General features: G+C 41.7%; 1 protein-coding gene across 1 annotated transcript; it reads right to left on the bottom strand.

The window, feature by feature from the left end:
- Nucleotides 1–11: 11 nt before the first annotated feature.
- Nucleotides 12–12,301, bottom strand: gnl2 (G protein nucleolar 2). Its single transcript, XM_066717571.1, has 16 exons — nt 12,108–12,301; nt 11,219–11,303; nt 10,868–10,962; nt 9,392–9,531; nt 6,950–7,134; nt 6,681–6,747; nt 6,237–6,395; nt 5,897–6,010; nt 4,993–5,121; nt 3,018–3,122; nt 2,652–2,810; nt 1,860–1,967; nt 1,064–1,518; nt 686–762; nt 314–390; nt 12–196 (listed from the first exon to the last, which is right to left on the bottom strand). The coding sequence occupies exons 1-16, from the start codon at nt 12,169–12,171 to the stop codon at nt 50–52; spliced, it is 2,166 nt and encodes a 721-aa protein (XP_066573668.1). The 5' UTR covers nt 12,172–12,301; the 3' UTR covers nt 12–49.
- Nucleotides 12,302–21,139: the final 8,838 nt, after the last annotated feature.

The raw sequence follows: 21,139 nt of genomic DNA on the forward strand, positions 1-21,139 counted from the left end.
CTGAAATATCAAAAGATTGAATGTATTTTTATTGAATTTGATGTCTGCCTCAGGATTTGCGTTTGGGTTTTTTGGTCTTCTTCCCCTCTGAGCTGCTGGGCTTCTTTTTGTTCTTGTTCTTATTTTTAACGTTGTGTGTTTCGTAGTACCGCACTCCCACTTTCTTGGACTTCTGAGCGCGCTCCTGCCTCCTCCGCTGCGGATTTCAGAAACGGAAGGAGTCGGTTTGAGTGGCGACACAAACAATGACAGAAACAGGTTGAAGATACGAAAAGAAAAACAAATGACTGCGTTAACAGTTAACACAATGTACCTCCTTGGATGTCAGTTTACTCTGGGGTTCCTCTTCATCTGCCTCAGCTTTCCTCTTTTTTCCTGCTTTTGCAAGAACTGAAACACAAAAAGACGGGCTGTAACACAAATCGAGACACGCATAACGTGCACAAACTATCACTATCAATTTAATTTCAGGTGCACGGCAATAACAATGTCAAACTAATGATTCACAACTGGTTTAGAAAGGAGAGAATAAAAGAAAACCTCGCTAGAACATGAAATATTTTATTTCTCTTTTCCCTGTGCTAAATCTGTTGCTTGGAAAACCTGCTTAACCAAATAAAAACCTTGCGAACTGGGTCACAAATGAAAAGTCACACAATAAACAAAGAGCTTAATCACAAATTACCTTTAGTCTGGGCCTCGAACGGACGATTTTTTTGCTCTGATTTTGTGAAAACCTTTGCAGAGAGTCCTGTAGGTATTCTACAAAAATAAGAAAAGCAGTTTGTTTATAAATCACATATATAAAAATGAAAAAGGAAACCGGTTCTGTAAACACATTTAAAACAGTCAAAACGACAATCTTGGCCAACTTAATGACTGTCAAACTCCCAGGAGGATTATCATCAAGTGGTATTCTTACCGCACTGCGGTTTCTGTATTTTAAAGCCCAGTATATTCATTAAAAGACTTGCTGATTTAGGAATTCCACTTCCCACACGTTCCGTTTCTGCGAGACATAAACACATGCAAAGTCTGGAGGACGAAAGGAAGGAGAAAGTACCGAATAGTCGAAAATCTCTTGGATTTGGCCTGGTCCAGAAACTTTTTGTACTTGGCAATCTTCTCGTCCAGGGACCGGATCACTTCTCTGGGACTCTTGCTGGCTGCTGTGGACGGGCTGGCCTGGGCGGGCTCTCCCTCCAGCGCCGTACCTTCCTCCGCCTCCTCCGCCTCTCCCTCTCCCTCCTCATCCTCCTCATCCTCATCCGAGCCCTCCCGCTCCGACCCGGACAGGTCCGAGATGTCGGACATCTCCACCGGCACCAGGTCTTCTTCGGTGAACTCCGGGGCCACGTGGATTTTACCAAAATTCTGCCGGACGTTTGACATGAGCCTCTGGATTTGGTCCTGCTTCTTGAATTCCGTGGCGTCTGCTTCTCCGCCCACCGCTGCCTCTTCCTCGAGGGTCTCGCTGATCTGGGGGGTCTCCTTTGCAGCTTCTAAACTCGCTTGAGGCTGGAAGTGTAACGATAACCAACAAGGGTCAGATGCATAGTAATAAACTGATACAAACAGCATAGATCATTAATTAGGAGTTTTAAAATCTAACCTTTATAGTGTGCAAACATTTAGTTTTCACCCTGTAGGGGGCGTAATCTGCCGGCTTATTTCAGTGATTAAACCTTGCATTAAGCCATTTATAGAACACTGAATACAAGGATAAAGAACTCAAAGGTCTGCAGTGCTTTACTGTCCTCTCAGATTTAATTGATAAGCCGTTGCATGATTACTGTAAGCACTTTGAGTTTGGCAGATGCTACACAAGCCCTTGCAGATGTTTAGAGCAATGCTCTCACCTCCGAGTCCGACTCCATATTGGGGGGCTTCACGAAGAACGGGATCCTGCCCCTCTGCCAGTCGTTCAGGACCATTTTTGATACAGTCTGTAGATCCGGCTCTCCACCCTGCATTGGAGAAAACAAGGTTAAAAAAAAACCCAATGTATCCTAAACGGATGCACTTCCGACACTGCGTTCTCCACTAGGCCTGGTGTCACGACATCAACACGCGACACTCTCCCACGTCAAGGGCACGGATGCTGGTTTTGAGGGAATGCACACTAAACCAGCTCAAACCAGGATGAATGAAATAACCGCTCAAACGCCGAAGTGTGGAAACATTTCATTTCTTGGTTCGTTTGACATTCAGTTTCCTTCCAGACAGTTGCACTGAAGCGGAGTGCCGCCTTACGAGTTACAGATGGGTGGCGTTTAATAAACAGAGCCGCGTCCGGAGACAGAAGCCAGGAGGCGTCGTCTTCAGCTTGGCTCCGCGGGGCTCTTGGCGATGGATGTGGTTGCGGACGGTCACCACGCTGTTCTAGATTTAATGCAGTCGTCTCCCTACGCTGCCCTTTTCTTAGCGGACGGGATCAAGCGATACTCCAGCGTAAGAATACTTTATTACAGTTTGAAATACTCCAATTCACCGAGTTGACTGACAGAGCAGCATCCTGCCAGAAAACACCCGAGTGAAGCTGTATCTGTAACAACGAAACTTATAAAGTAGCCACTCTGTCTAATATATTTCCCATCCTCCGGGGCTCTTGGTGACACAAGCACTCTTTCACCGAGACGAAGGACACCGACCTTTAGCAGCTTCCCCATTCGAAACGCCAACTTTTCCAGGAAGTTCTCTCCCGACTCCCAGGAGTCGATCCGATAGGTTTTTCGGATGTATTCTGGCTTGGCCCTTTCCAGCACCGCATCGATGTGCTCCTCGGGGTTCTTGATTTTCTCTACCTGCACCTAAACATATCAATAAAACAACAACAAAATTGAGACCTCAAAACCAAGTCTGTGTGTTTGAATCCTTAACCTTAACAAATGTGATTAAGACAACAGTTTTCACTGCATGTGGAATGAGCTTCAACATCTTAGGACATCCACTAAATACACAACTGGTAAGGTAAGGTATGGTAAATTTAAAATACATACATACAAACACACACTTACCACGCCTTTTAAAACTATATCAGTTTCCGTGTCGGCAGACGGATACACAACCCCCGGACAGTCGATCAGGAAAATGCGCCGCATTAAGGTGATGTACTGCCAGACCTGTGGGACAGCAATAAAACGACAAGTCAAGAGCTTCTGATTTGTCTACTTGGAGCTAAAAGAATATCCTCCGTATAAGTCAAATAAAAGGTATGGGAAGATATTGTGCTTGACAAAACATCGAACACAGTATTAAAGAAATTAAATTAAAGAAAGGCACGGGAAGAGAAATACTGACACAAACTGCCAAGGTGAATGAGAGGGGAGTTTGCTGAACATTAATAATCAATTATTTATACTTATATTCATCTCCCAGATCTATAAGGATATAACGGCAGGTTCATGCACTATGCAAGTTCAGTTTAGGTAGATGAGATTTATTTCAGAAAACTCCCATTAAGTGTTTTAATGCTTATTTCCAAAACCACATCATTATTCCCAGCGTTCACATTAGCTGCACATGAAAGAAAATGTGACACTAAGTACTCGACTCAAAACCACGAGGCAATATCCCAAGGAAAAACCATGACATCAGAAGCAAACCGTATTAATAATATGAGCTATACTGAGTGTAAAACAGGATGACATTCAGTTGAAGTGTAAAAGTATTCACACCCTTCACTGAAAACATTATTATTTGATCTTAATTCAATCAACTGGAATAGTTACATTTTTCCAGGATGAATCATCGTTCAACATACTTGATTCAAAAGTACTAAACTACTAAACTAAATGAATCACTGAATAAAAGGAAGGTGTAAATAGTACTTTTGACAACTGCTGTATACAGATCTCAATTACGGCCGCGAAACCCGATCACTAAATGAAAAAACGTCACAGAAACTGTGGACAACACACAGGAGCATGGAGAGAGGTCTGCGTGGAATAACAAGATCGAAAAATATATGAGTGGATCAGAGAACAAACTAAAACATGTGATGTCATTGAGAGAGTGGAAATGTTAAAATGGCAATGGACACATTTCAAGAACAGATCATAGATGGACGAGGGAGTCTATCGAATGGATGCCAAGAGATGAGAAAATACCTAGAAGACGAGCACATAAAAGATAATAAAGTTTGCAGGCGTGACGTGGAGAAGAGAAGCGGACGATCAAAGTCAGTGGAAACCTCTTGAGAAGGCCTCCATCCAGCAGTGAACCAATGTGGGCTCACGGTGACACGAGAGATCAACAGATCGACCGACAGATTTGTTGCGTCTCATTTAAACAGCAGTTTGAAATGCTATTCATGCTGAACTCCATAACCACCTACTAGAATGAATCTCTTCCAAAATCTGCTCTACAGGCAAACTGCCTTTTGCAGGAAAGTTGTCAAATCACGGCCCCCATCATGTCCAAGAAAACGCTTTTCTGAGAAAACCAATACCTAAAACAATAACAAGCCGCGCTCTGTTCTCAATGACTTGATAAATTGTATTTCCCCCTTTTTTTTTCTCGGCTAAAAACTATTACTCAGCAAATGTTTATACTACTAATAGACTAACAGTCCTACGCGTTATTTGTATAAAACTCAAGCCTGACAAATTAAGACGCGTTCCACAGACACCGGCACAATATAGACGTATTAATTCAACAAAGCAAACCATAATATGACATTCACTTGAAGAGGCTGATGGAAAACACTTGCAGATGCTGAAATGTGGTCAGATGCAGCGATTCCAAGCCATCGGGAGTTGGGCCGCCTGCCCATCAGATCCTCACAGACGCCTTCAGTGAGGCACGATGAAGCAAATTCGGCATGACTATTTATTTTCCCGTTGAATGCCTTGGCTTTGGAAACACTTAAACCACTCCAGAATGCTCTGTAGCGCGGGAGAGCGTTTGTTCGCACCAGCCCCTGGCAGCATCTCCGTTGCCCAGTATCAACAGGAAGCGGGTTCGGCGACAGGAAGTCCCTGGGTGACTTACCTTGGTCTCGCCTGCAAGGGGAGCCACATTGCAGACCTTCTTGGAGCGCAGGGTGTTTATGACGGAGCTCTTGCCAACATTGGGATAGCCAATGAAGCCAACGCTGATCTGTTTCTTGTCAGTGTGCAACTGTAAAACAGGAATTTATACAGGGGTTGACATAGGCGGGCGGAAACAGAGCAGGGCTTTCATTACACATTAAACAGACGCCCGCACAACTGGACCGTGTCACCCCTCCGCTTTGAAGGTGAAGAAACGAGGGTTTGGAGGACAGACGCACGCGTGCTGATTAAAGGAAGCGGCCATTCCAAAGCTGTGTTTACACAAGGAGACGTGAAACCAATCAAAGTGTATTTTCACAGCTAATTTCAATTTAACCTGTAGATTTAGTTTTAATTCAAACAATTAACTTTCCGGCTGATAAAAGCAAACCGTTACACTGAGGAACGCTGACACTTCACAGCGCGTCATCTCAGTCCTCATTTCACTTCCAGACACCTTGAACGATATAACTTTCAATTACATTTGTACATATTCCTTTTTTCTTCTTCTAATCCCTTCTTTTTGAACTTCAAAGTGGTTCCTTAAATACAGATCCCAAAATAGCTTGCGCACAGATGTCTGGCTCTCGCTGGTCGGGTGCGCGGCTGCCAGGTGCAATCGACCCCCTCACGGCACACTTGCTGCTAACGGATGGGCAAGACCGTAAATCTCTCCCCTGCCTGCCACGCACCGATCGCTCTTCCCAGGGAAAAGGATCAATCGATTCTCGGCATATAAAACTGGCAGCTCTCCTTTAACGTCACAGATTTTATCCTGCGCTGGATAAGTGAAAGCCACTGCAGGTTTCGCTTAAACTGGTTTGATCGAAGTCCGCCGGCAACAGCGACGCCTTTTTAATCACCTTTCCAAACTGCCTGAGGAGCTGGATCAGAGAGCCCTTGCCGAAGGAGTTGGTGAGGCTGGCGTGGAAGGCCAGTGTGGGATACTCCTGCGACAAGATGGCCACCCAGCGTTTCTGTGGGACAGGAGGAAAGAGGACCACAGTCAGTGGGAAAGAATAACAGTCTAAAAAATAACAGGACGACACACGCAGACTCATACATTTGTCCATATCAGCTACGTAAGGTCAGCCATTACTCTTCCGACTCCCTTTCTCTTCCCTGCTGGGGAGACGAGCGGGCAGCAATGCCGCATCGGTTGTGAAAAGCACACTTTTGCACGAGACAAACGTCGGGGCTCACCGTGACCCAGGTCGGAATCAGGTCGCATTTGTTCAGCACAAAGATCAGGTGCTTCCAGGGCTTCTCCTTCTTCATGTACGTCTCGATGCTCTGCGATCGGGTCCCCATGGGGTCCCTGGCATCCAACACTTGGATTATGACGTCGGAAGAATCGATCACCTGGAAAACAAACACGGGATCGGCCTGTCGTTAGTGTGGCTCTACAGAAAGCGAGGGAGCGGACCGGGAACCAGTTAGACCTCAATTTGGACCTACACTGCGGCCCCTTCGGCTGCTTTCTATATTTTCCAAAGCGTTTGGAATGAAATGGATACATCCATCATAGACAGAACATTGACGGAATAAACACTGAATACTTACAAGAGGAACTACGAAAACATACATCGCCAAACATGCGTGACCAAGCTGAAACAGACTAATGAGTATCGAAAACAAAACAATCACCTTGTAAAGTTCACCCCAGATCCTTTTCGATTGCCCCTTTTTGAAGATTTCCTCACGCGCCTCATCCCTGAGAAAGCATTGTGGTCAGAGGGGAGAGAGGTTGAATCAAACATTTTACACTGCAGATACGGTTATATACGGACTGCTAACATGTGAATCATGGCCTAGTACACAACAGAAAATGCACGAAACGACCCTAATACACCACAATTGGCAGCATATCAGTAGAGTATAGCTGTCCCTACACGGAGACACTCCTGTGACTTCACCTGACCCCCGTGTCCTCCGTGACCAGGTCCTTGTCCTCTTCCTGCTTGTAACTCTCCGCAGAAGCCTCGGCCTTCTCCACCAGCTCCCGGACATCATCCACACGCAGACTGGGCCTCTTCCGCTGGGCTTTGGGCCCAAACGTCGTTTCAAAGGTCTCCGTGTCCAGAATGTGCACTTTTGAATTCTGCGAGGGGACGCAACAGAAACACAAGGATTTGTTTTCAGATCTATAAACGGGATACCTCGACCCGTTCAGTACACGTGCTATCAGATCTCCGGAGCGAAGGGCTTGTGCATCATTAAGGCGACTGTGCAAAGGCAGCTAACAGATAAACACCGTTATCGGGGTTTTGTTTTCACGCCGGGTCTTGATTTATAAAAGTAAATATTTAAACCGCGGGACGATGTAGCAACGTCTGTTTTGGAAAAGCAACAATGCAAACTTCATTGTGGATGGAAAACGGTAGCCGCAAGGAAATGCTTCAACGCTATTTTAAGTGTTTTAATAATGAGCTTCTACAACTTATCCCATCACAGTACATAAAGGCACGCGTAGGCAGCTGGATGTTTGTCTAAAACTGACTTGGAACAGACGGTCGCGACATTTTTCACAATCTAGAATCAAACCGTCAAAAGGCTTTTTAGTTTGGTATAAAACAGGCTTCATATTTCAATTAGTGCCAAGTCTGATAAAGCTGGTTAAATTACCTTGTATCTACAAATCAAGCACACTTGTATTCCAACATGCTTACAAACCAAACAGTTTACAGATCTTGTCAAACGTAATAACACTTTCTAGTTTCTAGTTTGCACACACATCTGCCAAGAGGTTCTGGGAACAGTCCTGCTCTCATGACCAAACAAAACTGACTTGTTTTTCGGTAAATATGTGCTTCTCCTCCAAATCACATTTCTCCCTAATTTAGTTATATTGTTTTATTAAAACGCATATGCAACACATTCCTGAGTCAAATGTGGCAAAAGTCAAATATAATAACCCAAGTTAAAACAACAGAAACCCAATATGAACATGCAGAGAGAGTTTTGGGAGAAGTAGTGGATTCTGGGGGGGGTTATTTTAAATACCTATGAAAGTGCTGTGCGGTTATTGATCCTACAGTGCATCCAATGGGAGTCAAACCCATCAGTGTGTTCCATGATTTGCATTCTTAGCTAAGCGAAGGGTGTACTTTATCCTGGGCAGGGACATAGCTGGAACATACATGAAGCATAAAGCGTTTTTCTTGGGATTTGAAAGCTATACATAAAAGACAGAGGTGTCCGGCTCATTTAATGTGGGGCAGCAAGTGTCGGGCTGGGAAAAAGCATAAGACTCTTCCATCTGACTAACTGAATGATTAATTGGAAGAATTTAACACTTTTCGCCCGCCAAAATGTCTTGAGGGTACATCAACTTGAGTGACTCACATATTTTAAGTTAACTTTTGTAAAAAATACAACGAGGAAGTCTTAATTACACCTCACCGAGAAAATAATGAAATTAACAGAGTAATTGCGAGCTCCTGTTGGGAAGAAGTTGGCTCTCCGGTACTGGAGTTCGACAGCCCCGACCGATGTAACAAATCAGTAGGTATCTCAGGCAGATGAGATCTCCGTCACTGTGTGAAATATCAGGATATAAACCGACCCAAAACACTCATGAACACGTTGGCTGTTGAACGGACCGATGAATTCAGGCGCAGTGACCTTGCTAAGTATCCACAGAGTTACTTTTCTGTCTGTGTTTCATCGCCTGAAAGCGACATTCAATCCCTGGGGTGTAAGAGATGAGCTCTGCTTTGATTAAACACTTCCCAAAGCTTTAAGTAATAAACCCATCCGTTAAAAGGTCTATCATGACCTATGAATTCAGCACACTAACCAGGTGCATAGAGGGACATTTCAACTGTCTGTGAAAAAAGTGTGAGAAGTGAATTAAAAACCTGAATATTTATTTATCACACTTTAAAACCAAATTCATACATTTTATATTTTTAATGAAATGCTGCCACACAGCACGGAGAATATATATTTTGTTCCCCCCAAATTAAAACAGGCACTGATAATGTTAATCTGGACACTTTAAGCTCTTGTTGGCAGAGACTGGAAAACCCCAGGAGGCATAATATGAAAGAAGGGGAAGAGAAAAACGGATACACAGTTGATTGTGCGCATATGGAACAGTTTATATATTATATAAAAAAAGACCAAAGTTCCAAAACAAATCAACAGGTTCGACAGAACAGCAGTGTGTTGCTCTGATGCAAACCAACCTTGACACAGCAGTAAATACATGTAAACTGCATCTGTCAACAGCCGCAGCCGACAGCAAACACGGGCCAACCATCCCTGACCCACTGCTGCTCCAGCTTCCCTCTGATTGCGGTTCAAAGGAAAGGAAACGGCCGCGGCCTGGGGTTCGGGTCTCCTACGGCACTCACGTGGGACTTGACCCGGTCCTGCAGCAGAGACATGGGCAGCTTGCTCTTCCTCATCACCACCCGGTAGGGATCCTTGCGCACCTTGTCCATCTCGTCCTGGAACTTCTGCAGGGACGACTGCTTGATCACCCTGGTGTTGACTGAGACAGGGGAGGGTTTTCAGACTATTGCAGTTCTCCTGTCCAGACGTACACACATTACCTAGAAAAGACTCTACTGTCTGTTTAATCTGTTAAGCACACAACAGATCGTACCAACCAAGCTCTCAATTTCTTAATTGAACCCTAGGAACAGGCAAATCCATTGCAGTGTTGAGACTGATGCCTCTATTTCGAATAAGAAACATGCAGCTAGTTAACGGATAGATGTCATACTTCACAGGGCAGATCTCCCACTAGCTCAATTGGTGGCCTTAGCAAAATCATTTTCTTATGTCATTTATGAAGATAGTGTCTGCACTTCTGACATCATCATATAAAATGAGCAAGCCTAAATCAATTCAACCACAATCACGAGGCTTAGAGATGATTTGTAGAAATAACTCTTTTGGCGCTCACTCCTGTTTTCTCGTCATTTGTTTCTCATTGAATACCTCACTGAAGCCAAGGCCATGATCTAGCATGGTCCATGACTGAGCTATTTTCTACACTTTTACTGCAAATACCAGCAACCTTCGGTCTGTTTTGTACAACAAAGCGCACTACCAAGCTCTAAACAGAGACAGCTTCGCATAACTCCGGTGTAAAGATAAAGTAAATATTTCCAGGTGCCAGTAATGACATGCATATCTCTTCTATGCTGTGTTAGATAAAACAGATATGCCCGGCAGCCACAATCAATCCCGTTGACTCATCTCTCTGTCCAAACTGTGCTGTCAGCCCGGCACCGGATCATTACTCCTCATAAAAGGGAAGACCGTAAAAGGGAAATTGAAGGAGAGATGCATATGTCTCCTCACCTGACACTGTCTGATTTAATACATCACAGGTATTCAAGTGTCTATTTATATATCCGTGTAATCAAGACCAGGAGAAATGGTATATTTATCAATATGAAAAACTAAATATTAGATCAATTGGGAAATGAAAAGATAATAATTAAAAACAACACCACAAAGCTCTGGATAACTGGAGTTGAAACCAGTGTTTTACTTTGGTTATTAAATTGCTTATTATACCCACTTGTCCCCTATTTATATCACAACCATCACCATCATTTTTTACGATGCCAACTCTAGTTCACTGCGAATTTATCTGTCTGTCCAAGAGGGCGAATGAGCCAAGAGTTCCTTATTTGCATCTGTGAATAACTTTCCTACCTATCCCTCTTTTTTGGGTGTGTGAAATATATATTTACACACATTTATCTGGTAGCCGTGTTCTGTGCATCATTAGGCTGTTGAATGAATGTTGAATGAATGAATTTGAAACCCTGCTGTTTTCATAAGGCCGAGCTGTGGATTTGCATTGAACTTACTGAACCACTTGATGTTTGGCTCGACTCTGGCTACCGTTCCAGGGGCGACTGTAGACTGGTACTGCAGCGGCTTAATCACTTTCCCCCGGTTGTTACTACAAACAGAAAGAAGACCAGGGATGAGTGTGGTGGCAGTTCATGTGCAGTTTACTTCAGTATCATGGTCAAATGCTTACTTTAACAGAGTGCAGGACAATTGATAAATGATCTGGATAAAAGCTTTCATGGGTTCAAGGGTGTGATGTGGATCAGGTCCTACTACTGCGACTCAGATGTTTATCAATATTAGACCATAACAGGGACAGTGGAAAACTGCAAAACACTATGGCAATGGCTCCTCTAAACACCCACCACCGTTGCTTCTGCCGGTACATATTCAGGCGCTTGATCGTTGCCCGGTCCCTCATGTTGCTTCCTCCAGCACCCTTGGGCCGATCTTTTGGAGAAAAAGGAAAACCATGTCATTATTGAGAAATGCAGAGGTCAGGCTAATTCCAATGGCAGCTGCATTCCCATGTTTAACATATTAATTCAGCATCCAAAGAGTGAAGTCATTTGTTATTCAAGTCTTCGATATTGATTAAGCTTCATCCATTACTTTAAAAAACAAATGAATATTGTAGGGAGCTTATAGGAATATAGCAAGGCACACAACAGTCAGTGTATAATGTATATATATGACCTCAGCAGTGGGTCACATCTCTACAGTTTACTGTTGAGTAAAAGTGTCGTTAATATTATTATTATTATTATTAATAATAATAATAATAGTAAAATTCAACTAAAGGGGAACATGATATTACTATTGTATAGGCTAAACAATTTACACCAATTCAGGTACTGAGAATGACAAATATACTGAAGAACCTGAAAATGTAGAATTAACATTTAGTGAACCTCCAACAGATTATCAATTTCCCCGTATTATTTTTGGTTTAATTACTATCTTTCACAAAATCTTAGTGACATGTCTTGTATACGTTTGTAAAGCTCGTCCTACTATAACAGGCTACTCTAAGGTAAATGCCATGTGCATCAAAAGTAGATGGTAGGAAGAAATCAGCCAACTATAATAATACATGACTTATTCTGTGGGAGCAGGTAACATGATCCACCTGTCACAGAAACGCATTGTGCTACTACAGTACATTTAAACACAGTGTAGTCGTGTGTACAGGGAGTTTACATGATGTTGTGAAATGATCACACAGACAAGTAAACATGGGACCCCCTAACTCACCCGGGTTACTGCTGGATGAAGAGGTGTTGATGGTGCTCCTCCCCTTGTACTGTGGCTTCACCATGTTGCCGATCTGTTGTCAGACAACACCGCCGAGGAAAAGGTGACAATAAGCGTTTATTTCGTGGATCTGAAAACTTATTTTCCTCCGGCCGTACAGATCCACGTGTTAAGGAAAGCGCCGCTCCACCCGGAAGGACGTCATCAACAACGCGACGAGTCAAAGGCAGCGGTCGCGTTCGTATGGCGCAGATGTGCGCAGGTCTGCACGGCTCCACCAATGGGACCGGTGGGATTCCGCAGAACTGCGCAGAGGTGCGGGAATCTGCGCTAAACACGCACGAAAAGCATGCCAGGTGACGCTGTACCTCAATGCTGTGATTCATACGTGTTGCACAGATCTGGGGCTGGGGGTCATGCAGAGCCGCCCAGTGTTTCCTGCTGCAGATCCCCGACCAGCCTCTGTATTATGTGTTGTTTGTGTCATTGGTGAATCCAGTATAAAAAAAAGCCTGAAAAGCTACACGTTTCTACAACACACAATGCTCTTTGCTACGTGTTTCATAATCTTTTACAAACGTTCACATGTGTAAAGTCTTGAAGTACTTTATAAACAAATCATTAGTTTCCAGGTGTGCTTTTAGAGACAGATTGTGATAACATTAATACAACATTAAAGTAATAATGAAGTGATTTTAAAATGAGCGACAGCGTCTTGTCAACTTTTTCTCTGGTCGTTTTCCCGTTTAAAATGTGTGTTATAATAATTAATTGAAGGGTTAATCAACGCGATAGAACGCTCTGGTGGAACGACAACCAGCTGACGCACAGCCGCGCATTGCGTCACTGTACGTGCACTTACGTCATGTTTCTACTAGTAATGATTGACAATGTTACTTAAACAATAAAATCAAAACGAGAGAAAGTTCGCAGCATCTTTCCGTGAATTAATTCCTATATTTTTATTCGCAATAAAATAAACCATAATCCTCTATCTGCTGTAGCCGTGACAGAAACAGACAAACACAGCTAAATATAACGCTTTTCTTTGAGACTGTTTTAATAATACATTTACAATGGTATTTTTCACCATAAACTCTTTACAACACAGTTTCAATTCAATTTTATTTATAAAGCACTTTAAAGACTACAAAGTCATACCAAAGTGCTGTACAATTAAAAATAATCAGACATACTAAAAAACAATGCATCAATAATCACATAATATATATTAATTTTACATTAATCATTTTGGAAAGGATGAATCACTTATTAATCCATTAATGTAACGTGACCCCATAAATGTCGTGCTTTGCTATATTACACTATATAAATGTAAAAATAGAACAGAATATCAGTACCATAAATTACTATGGTACGCAATGTATCATACTGTCAGAAATAGCTTTCATGTGGAGTAGTATAGTAAATGTAATTGGTAATGTGTGCAATTTTAAACATGATCACTGTGAAGTATATCAGCAATCCTAGATGCATCGTTGGAGTTTCTTGTGTATTTTGAATTGATTGATGTAATGAAGCATACTTGGAGGGAAATGGTAAATTAAACATGCAATCTATAAACGTGGATAGTCAATGAGAGCAATGGCTGGGAGACAATGAGAAGAACATAGTTTCTCCATGTAACGTTAGAAAATATACAGTTGCTTCTGGATCTCCCACCCTTAAAATAGCAAGCTTTATCATTTTACCCCTTTCTTCAAACCCACATAACAACATCAACATTTATTAATAGTAAAACCCTTATAATCAAAACCATTATTTCCTAATATGCTTCCCAATGCTTTTTAATGATGATGGATGAATATGCCAAACAATGTGTGAAAGAAGTGGGTTTAACCAAGAAATTAAGTTTGTGGGATATGTAATTGTGCGGAAATTGATTATGGGGGGAACTGTAGCCTATATGTGTGTGAATAAGTTGCGTTATGATTTTTATCCAGAATTGAGCAAATGCATATTGTTGAATTGGCCAGAAGAGGGAAGCACTGCATTAGCAACACACGATGTGAGGAAAACCTTCAATGCCATGTTGAACCGGCTCCTTGGCTGCAGTACATGCTGTCTGATGACCCCGGGTTAAGTGCACTGCCAAGAACACACACATTCCCCCCAATCCACACCCAAACCCTTTCTTTTTGTAGGTAGATTCCCCCCAATATGTTTTGATTAGCTGCCTTGTAAACAAATAGTATGTAGGACTTTTTGTGTTGTGGACAGTTAACAAGTTAGGTTGCGTTTCCAATTATCTCTTACTCAGCTGAGCAAAAATGGCAACATATATTGAGCTATTAAGTCTAAACCAGTTAACAGGGCAACTTTATCGAAAATCATCTATTGAGAATAAGCCAGTTCTCGCAGTGATGATGTCTGGGCGGAACTCATGATTGTTACAGACAATAAAGACTGAACATGTGAACCATACGAGTCGTTTCATATTAATATATATACCACCACAGAATACATGAACAAAGCAGCTCTTGTCATTGGATATAACATGTAAGATTATGAGTGATATCTGGCTTTGTCCGTTTGAATTAAAATTGCATATGCTCTTGCATAAATGGGGATTGCATGATGCCTCTGTTTGTTCAACTAATGTGCACCCTGGCAAAAGGCACAGAAACCACTGGGAATGCGTAGCTAATGTAATCAGGGGTAACAGAAAGCCAATGAAAACCAGGCACAGTCAGACTGGAAAAGTTCAGCTTTATCCCTTTTATATGATTTCGAGGAAGAATTGCAAGAATTTTGTGTTACCCAGAATTAAAAAAACACAACAGAAACCACGCATGGAACCTATTTGCCAATATAATGACTCAAAAGACAGTTCAGTTGAACCCGTCAATAACATGTTTTGATTTTCATGTAAAGGTCCGAGGTCTAAATTGCAGAGCGAGCAGACGGCCTCTGAGCTCTTTGGCAGTGAGAGAAACCCTTCACAGCTACAGTAGAAGGAGAGGCCCAACAGTTCTCGGCAACAGATCCATCAACTCAGGACTCAGGAGAAAACGGACAACCTTCGATAGCAGAGGAAAAAGGGACTGAAGTGTTGGAGAAAGAGCTGGAAATAATCTGTCGCTCCAGATAGTGCCAAGCCAGTTGGCCACGGAAAGGGAACACAACAGAGATTATGTTGTTAATAGAATACAAATTAGCACATTGCAGACCTTTCTTGGACTTTGTGATGGTAGTTATACATGTTGTACTACTTTTACTGTGATCACGCATCTCACAAGACCTACGACATCGCTTTTCCAGATAATCGCGAAGAAAAACGTACTTGTTCCTTGGCCCGAGCCGGGTTCGTTAAGGCTGAGCAGCAATGGATGTGACAGCTGCGTCAGCTCTATATAAATAATTCAAGTGAAGACTACCAGTGTGTTGTACAGTAGCGTGCAAAGTTTCTTTCGATCAGCCAATTGCTTCTGTAGTCTTGATTTGTTGTGCATATCAGACCTAACCAGCATAACCAAAACAATTCGGTGTGGGGGCAAAGAAAACCTACATAAAAATAAATTGTCTTTTTTAATTAATCACTTGAATATTGCCCGCGTGACATTGCTTTACAACCGTAAGACAAAAATAAAACCCAGGCACCAGTTGTAAAACGCCTGTGATTTTAAGGGCTTTGTAAGGCGCATACCTCAGCCTTCCAGGAGACAAATTAGACCAAAATGTTGGAGAAAGGGCACCGATACAATACCAATAAATAAATAAATACATAAAGGGCAGACAGATAATTAAGCCATGATCTCAATGTTAAGGATAACTTTGAATGAAATAACAAAACAAAACAATTATATTATTATTATTATTATTATTATTATTATTATTATTATTATTATTATTATTATTGTGCATGTTCATAACACATGTTGAGGTGTTATGAGTGCACACTATAGTATATTTATAGTATATTTAGGTCTATGAAGACATCTGATGCTGATGCTACTTACCCAGTCATTGGTGGTAGGTCTGCAGGCATGTGACTTATGTGTCGTGACTCTGTGAATACTGGATATGGGAATGTTTTCTGTTCTTTCTCATTTTCCACAATTGAAGTAGATAACGTTAGCACCACACAATGAATAATTAAAGCCTCTCTGATCTGCAGTTACACTTTATTTTTCGACAGATTAAAATTCTTTCAAAGGACAGAATCATGTTTAGACTCAAACCATGTTGTTACTCTCCCGTCCTCTGAAATTGGCATTTAGAATGAATGACATCTCTTTCTTCGCTGGTAGAGATTGATTACATGGTTTCCTACCCGAATTAGTGACTTCATAACATTTAAAAGTATGTTGGAGACTTCAGGGCCAACGGTGTGTTTTGATAAGTGTGCTGTCAGGCATGTATGAGTGATGTGATCAATACAGTTTCCAATAAAGTGTTGAAAAAGTAATTCGGAACACATACACGAATATATGCATTTGCAATTGGGCTTTATAAGAGCAAAAAATGGCATCTTCATATTTAGCTATCAAGCAAAAAAGGCTGCATGTGTAGAAGCACATCTTTTTTAGTTACACTGAGCGATAAGACAATCCAAGTTGAATATGGATGATTTCAGAAGGTGTCTCTGTGTCTGGCCATCATTAGCAAAGGTGTGTGGAGTCCTGTCAAAGGGCTATGACTTTTACTGGAAGATTATTATAAGGTAACGAGAAGGGCAGAATCTATTTGAAGGCACTGGCTGCATTGCTCAATTTGTTTTATTAACAGAACAGATTTACACATTTCATACACCTACCTGGTATATGTTTAAGTGTTTAAGGGGGTATTTCTGTTGTACATGTTGCCTACCATGAAGGATTTAGAACAGAACTAGCCGGTGGGCGATCAAGAAGAGGTTATATTTTTGCAGTAGTCATTTAGGACCAATTTGGAATAGGAGTGTTGCGTTTGTCAACATTTATAGTACAATGTAAAAGACACAGAAGATCCCCCAGTGTGCATGGAGATCCAAAATCGTTGTAATCAGATTTGATCAAACTTCATATGATAACCAATGTTAGATTCTTAAATGCACTATATTCATGTGTTGCTATGTGAAGGCTGTGGTTATGTTTTCTTATTTACTCTTTACATTTCGATTGAAATTGCTCTCGTCTCGCCCTGGTTTTCTTTATAAACTGTGGAATTCAGATTTTCCCTCATAAAAGTACTCAGCATGAAGCCATTCTTACAAATTGCAAAACCTCTTTTCAGAACTGTTGTTTGTAGGAAATATTTACATTTTCAGTGAGCAATTATTTTCTCCGTTTTGGGATTGCCAGTTATTATTCAAAGAGTCTTCTTGCTACTAACTTACTGTGCGTGCCAGAGCAGGGGAGAGGAAAACACACAGGTGGTGGAATATGCATTGTCAAGCCATGCGTAGCCCAGAGCACTGATGGCAGAGTTGTTGTCCTGCATCAGTCAGGGCTAAGCCTGGTCTCGGAGGGCCACAGTCCGGTTCCCAGACACAATGACTTTCTGGATCGCTTCAAGAAAGATCAGATTCTGGAGATTCCAAATAAAAGGGTATACGTGGTCCAAATGGCAGCGTCTCATTGGTGACCTTCCTGATTTCATGCTCTTTCTACTATGCAAACAAATCCAAAATCTTCAGGAGAGTTGTTTCATCATAAAATACGGGGCACAAACTCATCATGCTGAAAACTGAATTGAATTATATCTGGCACTGGTGAGCAAAATCATACTTTCGTGCGAGAGACCCGGCTTTAATGTCGTCTTTATGGCAAGTCGAAGGGATATTTAGCTGCCTTGGCAATGTCGAAGTGCTCTGTGATTGATAAACCATAGTCAGTCTTCATTCCACAAACAGTGCCTGCATAACATCTCTGTTTCTGTGGCGTTCACCGATCCATCTCTACTTATACACTGCGAGAATAACCGAAGGAAAAGTATGTTGGACGGAGATCAGTCCTCTCCAAACTAGCTAATATTTGCTGTCAATTATAACTTCTCTAGGGATGATGGATGACACAATGAAACTCTTGTTTTTGCTTTTTCGTTTTCTTCCAAAATGATAGCCTGTCATGCGTGCACCAGCTAGCTCTGTGGGGCTTCTATAAATAAGACTGTTCAGAAAGTCTAATAGATACATCAAGACATTAACCTTCACTAAACTCTGAAATACATGTACTTACTTTTGATTAATTGGAGATGAAAGAATTAGACAACCCCCGAAATGGTTCTGTCTTTCAACCCACCCATCAATCCATCCATGACAATATGCACCATGCTAACAAAATGGAAATTTTGGATGTGAGTTCAAAGGGACAAGTAATTAAAATAATAATGGAGAGTGTCCAGCCTTTTCTTTTATGGCCATAGAAGAAGTATTTTAAGGAAATTCAAGAAGCTTTGGCTTAATGAAAACCACGATGTTTAGAAAGTCTCGCCACTATAAACCTCATACTAACATTGTTAGAGAGTATTCAAAGCCAATGCCTTCCATGGCAGAGACAAAACCCTATATTTCAATATGTACAACTGCACTGAAAGCAATGTTGTTATCCCATATTTTCAAACTTGATCATATCAAGAGCGATCTACTATTAAAAGCATCTGGTGGATTTCGACCACAATTTCAAACTCTCTTAGGGTTGCCTGTGTAGGTAGACACACAGGTGAATGGGCATTTTGTACAGCAATGGTTTAATATGCTGGTGAACTGAGAAGCCACTGTGGATGCCAACAAAACAAAACAAAAAACAAGCACACAAAATTGCTTTACAGGCACACATTAGCAGCGGAAAGGTATCCTGCCTATTATTATTGTATGACGCTGTTCTTTCTCAGATCAAACTGGGAAAGGGCTTGTTCACTGAGAGCAGGAATGCACTGCGTTGTTGTCTGTAATTCCTTTAATTTTTTTCATGCAAGGAAACAAAAACCCTCTTTGAAGACTCTTTAACTCAAGACAGAGAAATACCCTGCGTCTCCGTGAACGCGGCAGGCCCCAGCGGTAGAAAATTAAAGCAAATGCTAAAACCACTGCTCCCACACAGCTACATTATTCATCATAAACAATGCAATTAGACAATTACTTCTTTGCTGTTATTCAGTTAAGCTTTAATACGTTGTGGCAGGAATTATAAACATTTTCCTTCCATCGAAAACATTTGAGCGCCACACTGTTGCTAGACAAATACCAGATGCGAGGATGCCTAGGCTAAAAGGTACCGGACCTTTCTCTAAATCTTTAACAGAGACCGCGAATATCATAACAGGCCCCCGTATGAAATATTACATTTCTGCACAGTCACTTCAGATTGAAATATCTCGTTCAATAATTGTTTGTAGCAGTTGTGGATAATATTTAATTACAGCTCATTAGGCAAGTCTCTGCTTTGAGTCAAGATTACACTGCCTATGCACCAGCGAATCACAGCTACAACACAAATGGCAAAACAAAAGGAACAGATTACTTCTCGTTGCGGGCGCATACTTCCCTCTCCTCATTTTCGCCCCTGACGAGAATGTAACATTGTCCTTCTGGAAAAAAAGAAAATGAAATGGTCTTGGATTGTTCGTTTACCTAGTCTGTGTGGTCTGTGCTGAGTGGCTGTTGAAGTTCAATGTGCCAGGGCTGAACCGAGGTTCATAACTCCAGAGGATGCATTTCTGTGCCCTACTCACTACAACCACTGTACCGAGCAGAGTGGATGTGACCAGGCCCCTAAAATTGCCACCGAAAAGCTTAATTTCACCCACGAGTCCCCAGTGCAAACAGCAGACCTATAGGATTGTGCAGAGGACTGATGCAGCTCTCAGTGAAAACACTGTGGGTTCACTGGCCCATTTTGATGGTGCTGGTGGTGGGGGGGGATCAGACTTTAGGGGTAGGTCAATCCAGCGGGTTTATATGCTGTAACAGATTCGGTCGATGGTTGACAAGCCAGTCAGGCTTTTTATGTGGCTCTTAACAAAACCCAGTGCACGTGGCCCTCCCCTGCGCTCTGCCTCCCGCCCTGTCTCCTGGCCTGTCACTCTCCACACGTCCTCCACACTTCATTTGTATGCACACAGCTAATTGTCGGCTCCGGGGGGATAGAACTGGCCAGCCATACATGGGAGGAAATTTAAAGAATCCCTTTCTATGACAACGCAATGACAGCCTGGATTAAAATATAGTTTATAGTCTTAAGACTGTGCTAAAGTTATCCTTTGCTATTTTGGTCTCTCCTATTTTTCTTATCCCAGGCATGTGAATGTTGTGTATTAAACACGGCTGTTAATGAATGTATTCGATTCCGGCCAAGGCTTTTGGATGACATATATCAAAAGCATATTTATTTAGTCATTAGAGTTTCCTACCTTGGCTCCATTACCACGTACCAGCCACATTATGACCACTGTGTCTTTATATCTCCTTAGAAATGAAAAAACGTATCTGCGATTTTCTTTGTATACATCATATCTGAGTTTGCTTTCTTTCTTTTCTTCTGTAGTGTGGTTCTGAAAAGTGTTTCTTTCCCCCTTGGTGGCGGACTAATTGTTGACAGCGTTATGTGTCTTAAACGCCTTGACAGACGTGTAAATTGTATTCAGTAACTTCAGTGTGAAGGTTTCTTGTTCAGTTTCTTGCAACGGAAAGACTTCAGTTGTCCGGAGAAATATGGAATATAACTGTCCCGAAAATCTCAGAGGCAGACAAAAACAAGCAAATAAACAAAATAATAAATTTCTGTTATGTTTTTTGTTTTTTGTTTAAATAAGAAATCATTAAAAAGAAACAATGAAATGGAAAGTTAATTGAAGTTGGCCACTTCCTGGGCAAAGAGCAAAGAAACATTTATTTTTTCTTTTCTTCTTTTTATCCCTTGCCTCCAACAAATTATATAAAGAAGTTTGGTTTAACCAATGCTCTCGGACAGTCCTATCACTAAAACGTTTCTTCGTCTGTTTTTTTTTTTAACAATTTGGAAGCATATTGGCTAACTTTATACACAATAATGTAGATGTGGTTACAATTTGTGCTGAAGAATCTTAACATG

Source organism: Amia ocellicauda, chromosome 11 (genome assembly GCF_036373705.1).
Source record: "Amia ocellicauda isolate fAmiCal2 chromosome 11, fAmiCal2.hap1, whole genome shotgun sequence".
Lineage (NCBI taxonomy): Eukaryota > Metazoa > Chordata > Actinopteri > Amiiformes > Amiidae > Amia > Amia ocellicauda.

Coding starts and splice junctions, on each gene's coding strand:
- gnl2 (XM_066717571.1), bottom strand. CDS start 12,171: ATGGTGAAGCCACAGTACAAGGGGAGGAGCACCATCAACACCTCTTCA. Junction 6,011..6,236: donor TGATTCCGACCTGGGTCACG/GTGAGCCCCGAC, acceptor CCTGTCCCACAG/AAACGCTGGGTGGCCATCTT. Junction 1,968..2,651: donor GAATGGGGAAGCTGCTAAAG/GTCGGTGTCCTT, acceptor TCTCCAATGCAG/GGTGGAGAGCCGGATCTACA.